Below are 11,348 nucleotides of genomic sequence, written 5' to 3'. Positions count from 1 at the left end.
TGGGAAAGCAGTCGAGGACAGCCCAAAGCCTTGGGATCCTGCACCTGTATGGGAGACCTGAAGGAAGTTCCTGGCTCCTGGCTTCGGATCGGCATAGCACCAATGGTTACAGCCACTTGGGGAGTGAATCATCGGACGGAAGATCTTCCTCTCTGTCTCTCCTTTCTGTACATCTGCCTTTCCAATAAAAATAAATAAATCTTTTAAAAAATAAATACAAATTAAAGGTCTGTTGTGTATTGTTGTGACATGCTAATTCAATGGCTACTCAGTTTCTTTCTCTGTAAAATGGGAACAATATTGGGACCTGCCTTTAGGCACTGTTGGAAGAACTAGGTATGTTAGTAAGTATAAAAGCGTGAGCATGGGCCCAGCGCAATAGCCTAGCAGCAAAAGTCCTTGCCTTGCACACACCAGGATCCCATTTGGGTGCTGGTTCTAATCCCAGCAGCTCCACTTCCCATCCAGCTCCCTGTTTGTGGCCTGGGAAAGCAGTCAAGGATGGCCCAAAGCCTTGGGACCCTGCACCTGTGTGGGAGACCTGGAGGAAGTTCTTGTCTCCTGGCTTTGGATTGGCGTAGCACCGGCAGTAGTGGTCACTTGGGGAGTGAATCATCAGATGGAAGATCTTCCTCTCTGTCTTTATAAGAAAAAAATGATCTTCCATCCTGGTTCACTCTATAAGTGACTTCAACAGCTGGAACTGAGCCAAATCGGTGCCTATGTGTGATCCCAGCAGTTACACGGTGAGGATTTAGCCACCAAACCTTCTAGGCCCTTATAGTGCATTTAATATTCATTATTATCAGGAATTTTTTATGCATCTGCCTATTGAAATATTACTTCATTTCATGTTCAGTTTCATCATGCTGTTTACATTAACAGTGAGTGCTGAATAAATCCTAGCCAGTCCTATCATGTTGTACACAGAATCAGTAACCAACTCAGCAGAACAAGTGCCTCCCGGGCGCCCAGTACCGCGATCATGTCTGAGGATACAAAGTAGCCTCGCCAGGCCCTTGCCTTGCCCAGCTGCTCACGTGAGCAAGAGCCCCAGATTATCCAGCAGGCCAATCTACCTGCTCAGCCTGAAGTTCCAGAAAGATCTGCAGGTCTGTGATCATTGAGTGAGTCACAGATAGCCAGACCCAGAAGGGAGGGAAGGGCCTTGGTCAGGACAAAGTAGTGGAGGGCAGGCACACGTGTCTGAGTCAGTCAACTGCATGAACTGTCATCCCTGCTCTACTGATTTCGTCACCTCTCAGTACTGTACAACGCAATCAGGTCTCCCTGCCTGCGATGCTGGGAGGACTCAATATTTGTCACCATCTTTACCTGGCACATCAACTGGTAATGAAGAGAAAAACCATCTCGGTAAACCGTAGCCAGAATAACGCTTATGTTTTAGCAATACTTTATGCTAATAATTCTAAGCGGTGCCATCCCCTGGAGGTGGCTGGACTGGGGACAGCGGGGGACAGGGATCCGTCCAGCACCGCGTCGGCCCTGCACAGCTCGGTCAGGCCGGGTTTCTCCGTCAGCAGAGCAGCGGCAGCCTGACGTCCGTGGCGGGGTGCCTGTCGTCACGTGCTCTGCGGCCCCGCCCCGCCGCCGGAGCGGGTCCCGGGCGGCTGCGGCAGCGGCTGCTGCGCCTGCGCCGAGCCGAGCGCGCTCTGCAGCGCGGTGAGCGGCGGAGGGCGGCGCGAACAGCCAGGGGGAGGCGGATGGCTCTGCGGGGCCCGGCGGCCTTGGAGCCCGGCACCCGCGGGCTGTTGGACGAGACGACGGTGGCTGCGGCCGACGGGCGCGAGGCGTCGGCCCCGGTGGCGGCGGGAGCCGCAGTGGAGGACGATGAAGAGGACGATGGCCGCGGTCGAGGCCTGCTGCGCTGGGACGGTTTCTCAGCTTGGCTGCACTGCGTGTGTGTGGTGGGCTTCGACCTGGAGCTGGGCCAGGCGGTGGAGGTGAGGCCCGGCCGCACCCAGGCTCCCGCGCTCCGGCCCCGGGGCGGTCCGGACACAGCCTGTGGCCCCGCAGGGCAGGCGGGCCTGGACCTTAGCCATTGCGCATCCGGGCGTGGTCAGCCGCCCCTCCGCCGTGGGGCCGGGCTGCGGTCCATTGGCAGTTCCCGTGGGAGGATCTAGGGCTGTGGCTAGGGGTGAAAAGTTGCCTCTAGGCCCCTCCTAAATACTTGCTGATGTTCGTGTATTTTTTTTTTTTTTAAATCCCAGAGTCACAGAAAAAAAAAAAAAAAAAAACAACTCAGAGGGTTAGTGGTTCCCAGAGTAAGCTGTCGGCAGGATGTTTGGGGCTTTTCCAAGAAGAGAACAATGGCCCTGACAGACAGTGTGAAGTGTTAATAGCGAGCCTTGTGTACAGGCAACTCCGGAGGCGAGATTGTTTGGGTCATTCGCAGTAACTCTGAAGAGCATTCCAGTCCGCCTGAGTCACGTGCCTATCTATCTCAGCGTTCCTTTTTGCCTCATTTCTGTCATTTTGTCAGTGTTGCTTCTTGACTGTCGCGAAAGCTCATGTCAGGGTGAATGTAGGGAAATTCCTTTGGCTCGTAAATGTGCCAAGTTGTCCAGTTTTCTTGGCTCCCTATTCCAAAGGCCATGGCATGTTACTCCTTCTTGACATTTCTTAGGTTCCTTCGAGTAGCACAAGAGCTTTTTGGCCTTTCTGTGTCCGAGAGAAGCATTATCTGAACGAATTGTGCTTAGAAGCGTTTGGGGTCTTCGGCGGAGATGAACATTTTCATCTCTATCTGAGAAAACTGGGATGGAAGGTTTTTCTTTATGTGATACTACAACTTCTGTGTTTGGCTTGTCTTCTCAACGTTTATTACATACACAGCTCAGTAAACATGAAGTTTCCTTTGAGATCTAGGTATAAATGCTATTTGTCAGACATAGGCTCCAACCAGTGTTTGTCGATTGGGACAGTTTAGGGAAGGACCAAGCATTAATCTCAGTAGCTCAGTAGCTCAGGGGGGTCCAGTGTGGCACATAGCTCCATTTGGTAAATACCTATTGGCTGAATGAATGGATATGTGAAAAATCCTTTACCTTTCTGGAAGACTATAGGAGTTCCCAAAGACTTTGGAAAAGACAGTTAAAAGCATTTAGTGTTTACATGGACCTATTAATTCAGAGTTACCTATATGGCAGAATAGAATTAGACCAAAAAGCATAGGATTAAGTTGTTGTGGTTTAAGGCATATTTTAAAAAGTATTAGAGAGAGAGAGAGAGTGCACGTGCTCCTCTCCAGAAATCCATTCCCCAGATGCCAGCAGTGATTGTGTCTGGGAGCTGGGAATTCAATCCAGGTCTCCCACATGGCTGGCAGGGACCTGGTTATTTGAGCCATCACCACTGCCTCTGAGTGTCTAGATGAGCAGAAATTTGGAGTCAGGAGCTAGAGTCTGGGATTAAACCAGTGCTCTGATGTGAGGCCAAGATGTCTCAATCATTCGGCTGAATGCTCACTCCAACGGCATTTTCCAAAAAAACAGCTTTGTTTGATAGAGTGATGACAATAGAGAGTCAATGAGAGATCTTCCATTTGCTTGCTCAGTTCCCGCATGCCCACAGTAGCCAGGGCTGGGCCAAGCCCTATCTAGGAACCAGGAATCCCAGCTTGATTTCCTACATGAGTGGCAGGATCCCAGAGACTTGGGCCATCTGCTATTGCCTTCCCAGGCACGTTAGCCCGGAAGTTGGATTGGAAGTGGAACAGCTGAGATTTGAACCACCATTCTCATAAGAAATGAGGGTATTTTAAGTAGTGCGTCACACAGTTGGCCCTGAGTACATTTTAAAATAGCTAAGAGGATCCTTTTGAGACATTATTTGCAGTTTTGTAAATTAAGATGTATTATTTGTTTGAAAGGTAGAGTTACAGAGAGAGGGAGAAGGAGAGACAGAGATCTTCCGTCAGCTAGTTCACTCCCCAGTTGGTTTCAGTGACCAAGACTGGGCCAGGGAGAAGCCAAGCTTTAGCTGGGTCAACCACGTGGATGCAGGGGCTCAGACAGTTGGCCCTTCTGCCATTTCTCCAAGCACATTAGCAGAAGCTGAATTGGAATTGAAACAGCTGGGACTTCAACCGGTGCTCTTATGGAATGCTGGTGTTACAGGCAGTGATTTAACCCACTGTGCCACACTGTGAGTATATTTTTTGACCAAATAAGCAGAACACTTATTAAGTAGTTTAAGTGCTGCAGAAATGTGAATCATTAATGAAGTTACATTGAATTTCATTTCCCATAGTACATGCCACTGCATAGTCTAACATAAGTACTTCTTTTGATTTCTGGATCACTAATTAAAATGTGAGAAACATCATTCACTCTCTATAGGAAAAAGCTTGCCAACTCAAGAGTATATTGATACACTGCTATGAACTGCTGTATACATGGGCAGTCTGTCTGTTAGCCTCTTATTAAATCAGTGATTTGGGCTGGTGTTGTGCTGCAGTGGGTTAAACTGCTATCACTATCCTATATGAACAGTAGTTTGTGTTCCACTTTTGAACCAGCTTCTTGCTGATGCGTGTGGGAAGGCAGAGGATAGCCCAAGTACTTGGAATCCTGTCACCCGTTTGGAAGAACTGGATGGAGTTCTTGGCTTCTGCCTTTAGACAGTCCTAGGTTTAGCTGTTTTGGTCATTTGGGAGTTGAACCGATAGATGAGAGATTTCTGTTTCTCCCCCTCTATCGTTCTGCCTTTCAAGCAATTATTTAAAAAAAGAGAGAATCACTCACTTTAAAAGGGTGTCAGATGAGGATGGGGAAGATTCTTCCATAGAAGATCCAAAGAAAGATACTCACAGGTGAAACATAAGACAACTTAATTTTACCTTGTTTTCCCTGAGCAAGAAATGTGGAATATTTGCCATTTTTAAAATGAGGTATGGGTAGCAAATGATTGGCCTAGCCGTTGAGACAGTATCTTCTATTAGAGTATTGTTGATTTGGACCTGGCTGTATTTTTTCTTAGATTAATTTTATTTTTTTTATTGAAAAGGCAGACATACAGAGAGGAGGAGAGACAGAGAGGAAGATCTTTTTTTCTGTTGATTCATTCCCGAAGCAGTCGTGGCAGCCAGAGCCGAGCCAATCCGAAGCCAGGATCCCGGAGCCTCTTCTGAGTCTTCCATGTGGGTACAGGGTCCCAAGGCTTTGGGCTGTCCTCAACTGCTTTCCCAGGCCACAAGCAGGGAGCTGGTTGGGAAGCAGGTCGGCCGGGATTAGAACTGGCACCCATATGGCATCCCAGCTCATGCAAAGCAAGGACTTTTGCTGCTAGGCTATGGTGCCAAGCCCCCTGCCTGCATTTTTAGTCCAGCTTCCCTGGGAATGTGGAATGTTCCCTCTTTCTCTGTCTCCCTCTCTCTTATTTGCCTGCCTCTCCAAACAAGGAAAGAGACCTTTAAAATCCCTATTGAAAGAGACAGACTAGGATAGTGATCAAGAATCTAGATTGTGGAGCTGAGCTGTCTAGGTTTGAACCCATGTGACTAGGTAAGTTACTTAGCTTGTCTAAGCCTGGCATTCACCGCTTCTGTAACAAGATAACAGTACCTGTGTCTGACATTGTTGTGAGGATTAGGTAAGTTAATGTTGGTCAATCATTTGGAACAGTGTCTAGATATGGTAAGGCCTGCTAAAGCCTGTATTCGGGAAGTTGATTATCCAGAAATTCCCCTTTTCAGTGGAAAGAACCCCTGGCTTCTGCTTTGGGAAGTTGGACCTTGGTTTTCTTATTTGTAAATTGGAATTTAGGTACTTGAATCAGTACTTTTATAGAAGGGGAACTTTTCCACCTGTGTAAATAAAACACTAATATAGAACTATATTGACTAATGGGGTTGAATGGGTACTTTGTATCTAGTTGTAGACAGCAGAATATAATCTAAGTCAGCTCAAGCAGAAAACAGCAACTTGCGGTAAGAATACCAACATATTTCAAGCTATTCAAGGCGCCAAGCTAGAGGAGCTTCAGAAAATGGCCCAGTACTGGAGGATCTTTTGCTTTTTTTGGAGGGCGGGTCTTGTTCATGCTTCATGCTCCTGGCAAACTGACTTTCTGTTTCTCTGACCTTGAGGATGGGGAAGTTGCTGTTTGCAGCCACTTGTTGAAGAAGGTCAATCTTTGATTCTTATTCTAAGCTTGTGAAGAAGGTACGCGGGCCCGGTGGGGCATATGTCCTCTCATACAGTTGGCTTGAGACCTAGGTGGGTCTAAAGAGTAGTTCACCTTGCATGAATTGTCACTTAAAGACCCTGTCCTAAGTGGAAGTGGTGTTAAGAAGGATTCATGGTCACCCCTAAGGTGATTCTATAAGTGCCTCCATAGAATTCCAGGGGATTTGAAATGCCCTGAGTTTTATGTACTTCGTATCACTTCTGGCTTTGAAATGATCTGGTTCTATAGTCACACCTTGTTTGTCTGAATTCAGAATTGGGTCTTTTACTCACAATTCTCCCCCCCCCCCCCAAGTAATAACGTGCTGATTGTTGAAAACTTTGCAAGAAAGGAAAATTATAAATACTACAAAATATCACACCTAACTCTACTTCTCCAAGAGTAAACGTCTTAGTATTTGGCATGTTGTTAATGCTTTTGTTTTACATATAAAGTTTGTATCCATCAAAGATTGATTTGATTGTTAGAAGCAGAAATCTTAAACTTTCTTTAAGGGAGACTGAGGTTTCAGGCAACAGAGACACAGACCACAAATGAGATCTTCATTTGCTGATTCATTCCCCAAATGTCCACAGCAGCCAGGGCTGAGCCAGGCTGGGACCATGACCTTGGAATTCATCTAGGTCTGTCACGTGAGTGGCAGGAGCTCAGGTATTTAAACCATCATCTGGTACCTCGCAGGATACCCATTAGCAGGAAGATGGAATAGAAGTAGAGTAGCCGGGACTTGAACCAGGTACTCCAATATGGGATGCAGGTATCTGAAGTGATAACTTAACCTGCTGTGTCATAACACCTTCCACTTAGTCTGTGTTTATTGAGTAAGTGAGATACTGCATATAAGAATTAATGCCTACGAGGCAGGCACTCTGGCATAGCCAGTGAAGCTGTCATCTATAGTATTGGCAGCGCTTATGGGCTCTGGTCCCAGTCCTAGTGGCTTCACTTCCTATCCAGCTGCCTGTCAATGTGCCAGGGAAAGCAGCAGAAGATAGCCTAAGTGCTTAGGTCCCTTCACCAAGGTGGAAGACCCAGATGAAACCCCTGGTTCCTGACTTTGGTCTGGGCCAGCCCTGGCTATTTCGGCCATCTGGGAAGTAAACTAACAGATGAAAGATCTCTTTCTCTCTCCCTGACTCTGCCTCCCTCTATCTCTTTTTAACTTTGCCTTAAAAGAAAAATTAATGCATGCTCAATTTGTTAGTTTCCTTTGTAGTTAGTGGCCTTTTACATTGAATTTTCAGTGTGGAGCTATTTGTAGCTATTCCCTTAATCTCATTATTTTGCCTTTAGATGATTTTTTTAAAGATTTATTTATTTGTTTTTATTGGGAAGACAGATTTTTACAGAGAGAAGGAAAGACAGAATGATCTTTGATCTTCTGTCTGCTGGTTCACTCCCCAGGTGGCTGCAATGGCCTGAGCTAAGCTGATCCGAAGTCAGGAGCCTGGAGTTTTTCTGGGTCTTCCACATGGGTGCAGGTTCCCAAAGCTTTGGGCTGTCCTCTGTTGATTTGCCAGGCTACAGGTAGGGAGCTGGGTGGGAAGTGGAGCAGCTGGGACCCATATGAGTGGGGATTTAGTGACTAGGCTATCATGCTGGGCCTGATTTTTTTTTTTTTTAAGACACAGTTTTGGGTGTGAATCCAAGGTGTTTTCTAGAATGGACATTGTGGCACAGCAGATGAAGCTCCCACTGGAGATGCCTTCCCCCTATATTGGGAGTAACTGGTTTAAATCCTGGCTACTTGCTTCTCATCCAACTTCCTGTTAATGTGCCTGGGAGAAAGGATAATGCTTAAATATGTAAGCCTCAGTCACACATATGAGACCCAGATGGAGTTCTAGGTTTCTGGCTTTAGCCTGGCTCCTATGTCTCTTGTGAGCATTTGGGGTATGAGTCAGTGAACTAAAAATCTGTCTCTGTCTCTCTATCTTTCAAATAATTGAATAATTTTTTAAAAGTCTTTTCTGGTGGCCAGCATCATGGTGTAGTGGGTTAAGCTTCCTTGTGCAACATCAACATTCCCTAGGTTCAAGTTTTGGCTGCTCTGCTTCGTACTCAGCTCCCTGCTGATGACCTAGGGAAGTAGTGGAAGGTGGTTTAAGTACTTGGGCCACTGCCGTTCATGTAGGAGCCCCTGGGTAAAGCTGTAGGCACCTGGCTTAAACCTGGCCCAGCCCCAGTCCTGTCCATTGATAAGTAAATCAGCAGATGGAAGAGATTTTTTTCTCTATTAGTCTCTATCCTTCTCTGTCATTCTGCTTTTCAAATAAATAAATGAATAGTCCTCCTGGAGAAACAAGTTTGCTAGAATTCATTTTGCTGATAATTTATGATGTAATCCATTTCTATTTACATATAATTTACAATCTTCAGACAACTTAGGTGATTAAAGCCAGGACAATCTGTCATTAATTTGCTGTGTGAATCATACATTTAATTCTTACTCATTTTAAAAACTTTATTTTGGAGAAAGAGACAAAGAAAGTTTCCATCTACTAGTTTGTTCCCCAAGTGACTGGGATCCTGGGATGGCCAGGGTTTGGTAACGGGCAGGCCCACGCAAAAGCCTGGTACCAGTGACTCAGTCTGGATCTCCCAAGTGGGAAGCAGGGGTGCAATGACTTGAATCATCACCACTGTCCTCCAGGATCTGAAGCAGCAGGAAGCTTCAGTCGGGAGCCAGAGCTTCAAGTGGAACCCAGGCACTACAGATGTGGGGGGGTCAAGCACCTGTCCCCACTTTGCTGACTGTTCTCATTCCCAACTAGGGTGGAGCATGGAGGAGTGACCAGTGTTCTTTATCTTAGCAAAGTTTCTGTTTATTATCCTGAGAGGGATCGAGGCAGCTGTGGGAAGGGTTATTTGCTCTGTTTCTTTCTCATGAACTGCGTGACCCCTAGCCTCAGTGTTTGATTCTCAGGGAGTGGACTGTTTTAACTGAGAGTTATGTGAAATGGGAGTGTTTTGCTGTGCTGTGCCATGGAGCCATCTACTCAGCAGATATTTACCGGGCAGCTGCCGTATCTCAGACAGCAGTGTATGCTGAAGACATAACCTTGTTCATCCTGTCCTTTGTGAAATTTACAATCTAGCACAGAAGGTAGGCTGTTGGGATAGGAGGAAGGGCAGATTATTAATAGTGTGGCTTCATATTCTCTTCTTAGATAACAGTGCTTCCAAGCAGCATGGTAGAATCCTGTATTTGAAGATAAAATCCCCAGCGACTTCTGAACCTCCTAGGCCCCCAGATTTTACAAAGGCTTCCTTGGTGTGCACCAACTTCTGATTCTGTTATGAAGTGTTATAATCTCAGGCCAGAGATAATCTGAGACATGCTGCTGTTCAGTTAGCGCTTTCACAGATGCCTGTGCTTTTTTAAGTTTATGTGTCGAACATGGACAGTTGCATCTAAACTTTATACTTTCTTGGGAAAAGCAATTCACTGTGTGTTCCATGTTCAGAATGACCAAGTGTTCAATAGCATGCTTGGTATAGAGCTTGAGTGAGCTGGCATCCATGGCCTGTGCTCTCCTGATACTGTGATGTCAGGCAGTCATTTTTATTAAAGTATAATGTACATGTAGGAAACTACACAAATTCTAATTCTGTGTTTTAATGAGTTCTTGTAGCATGATCACACATAAAACTGTCATTTAGATAAAAAAAATGGAATATTGTCACTGCCCCAGATATTGCCTTGTAAGTCCTTGTTTAGTTATAACCTTGTTTAGAGGGGCAAGCAAAAGTACATCTTGTTTAGAGGGGCAGCAATACATTGGTGACGTTCTTGTCCTGTCCATTTAAGGCCACAGCCTGGCCAGTTGTGAACACTATTTCTCACACATTGTGAGTCAAAACTTGGACCACGTATCTATATTAAGTTACAGGGAGATGGGGGCAAGCTATGGCTGAGATTCAAAGGCTTCTATGAAGAAAGAAGAGAAGAGAGGAATAGATATTGGGAGGCAACAAATATTCACTGTCCTGTTTTTGGAGCATCACAATCCTAAGTAGCAAAGGGTTTATTTTAATTGATTCATAAGCTTGAATTTTACAATATAAACTTAAGAAAATTGAAGAGTAACTTTAGGTTCACTGAGGGACAGTGTTGTATGTGAATGAAAATTCTACACCATTCTTCTATAATTTTGGAATAAAGGATTATGATCTACCAAGAATGTGGAAATTTCTGTAGCTGCTCAGAAATGAGGCTAAACATTTTTGTTTTAGTAAATTTAAGCTGTTATTTGTCACTGGGATTCTGTCTGTTTGAGAAATTTTGTTTCTGAAACTTCTTTTACCATGAGAGTCATTTAGGGGCATTTGTTGCAAATGAAAATTCCGGGGCTTTATTCCAGACTTTCTGAGTTAAAATCAGAACGTTGTGGTAGTGTATGAGGTATATGTTTCCCAGTGTCTTTCTCTATGCATGTAATTATTAAATGCACTATAGCATCTGAAATCATTGTGAAGTTGTCTGTTGAATATTTTTCATGGAGGAACATTTGTTTCAGGGGATGAGATGATGCTTGGCATACCAGCATCCTGTTTCTAAATGTCTGGTTTGAGTCCATTTGCCTCTGCTACCTGCTAGTGTACATCCCACTGGGCAGCAGATAGTGGTTAAAGAACTTGGGATCCTGCTACCTATTTCGGAGACCCAGATTAAAAGTACCAGGCTCCTGGCTTCGACCTGGCCATTACGGTCATCTGTAGAGTGAACCAGTGCTCAGTGCTCGGAAGATTGGTCTTTCTCTCTCTCTCAGACTTTCAAAATAAAAAAGTAAATCTTCAAAAAGAGAGAGACAAAGAGTGCCTGCACGTAGACCAGTGTGACCTATGTAAGTGATATAAATATTAATTTTCTGTATGTTAGTATTCTGATAATACAGTTTACAACATTAGGTAGATGCTGAAATGAAACAATGATAGTTCCTTCTAGTGTGTTTGTAAGAATCTACACTGTATAGTGCCTGGGACTAAGGAAGTACTTGTTAGATTAAGCTATTGTAATGATTGAGTTTTCCCTAAGTAATGAAATAGTTACTCTTTTAGGTGAATATTATATTAACATTTCTATGTAACTGTAGAATCCATAATCAGTAATATAGATTCAAAATTAAATTTTTGTT

The 11,348-nt window shown here is 44.9% G+C and overlaps 1 protein-coding gene across 2 annotated transcripts in view; it reads left to right on the top strand.

Moving 5' to 3' along the window:
• Nucleotides 1-1,692: 1,692 nt before the first annotated feature.
• The window catches only part of DENND6A (DENN domain containing 6A), a 49,062-nt gene continuing 39,406 nt past the window's right edge, over nucleotides 1,693-11,348 (top strand). For both annotated transcript variants that reach the window (XM_040994690.1, XM_040994689.1), the window contains exon 1: nucleotides 1,693-1,964. In XM_040994690.1, the coding sequence (XP_040850624.1) occupies nucleotides 1,725-1,964 (240 nt within the window). In that variant the 5' untranslated portion in view covers nucleotides 1,693-1,724. The remainder of the gene's footprint in view (nucleotides 1,965-11,348) is intronic.

The sequence above is a fragment of the Ochotona curzoniae genome, unplaced genomic scaffold (genome assembly GCF_017591425.1).
Source record: "Ochotona curzoniae isolate NIBS_2020 unplaced genomic scaffold, NIBS_Ocur_1.0 contig_908, whole genome shotgun sequence".
Taxonomy (NCBI): Eukaryota; Metazoa; Chordata; class Mammalia; order Lagomorpha; family Ochotonidae; genus Ochotona; species Ochotona curzoniae.
This window is presented reverse-complemented; position numbering and strand designations above follow the sequence as displayed.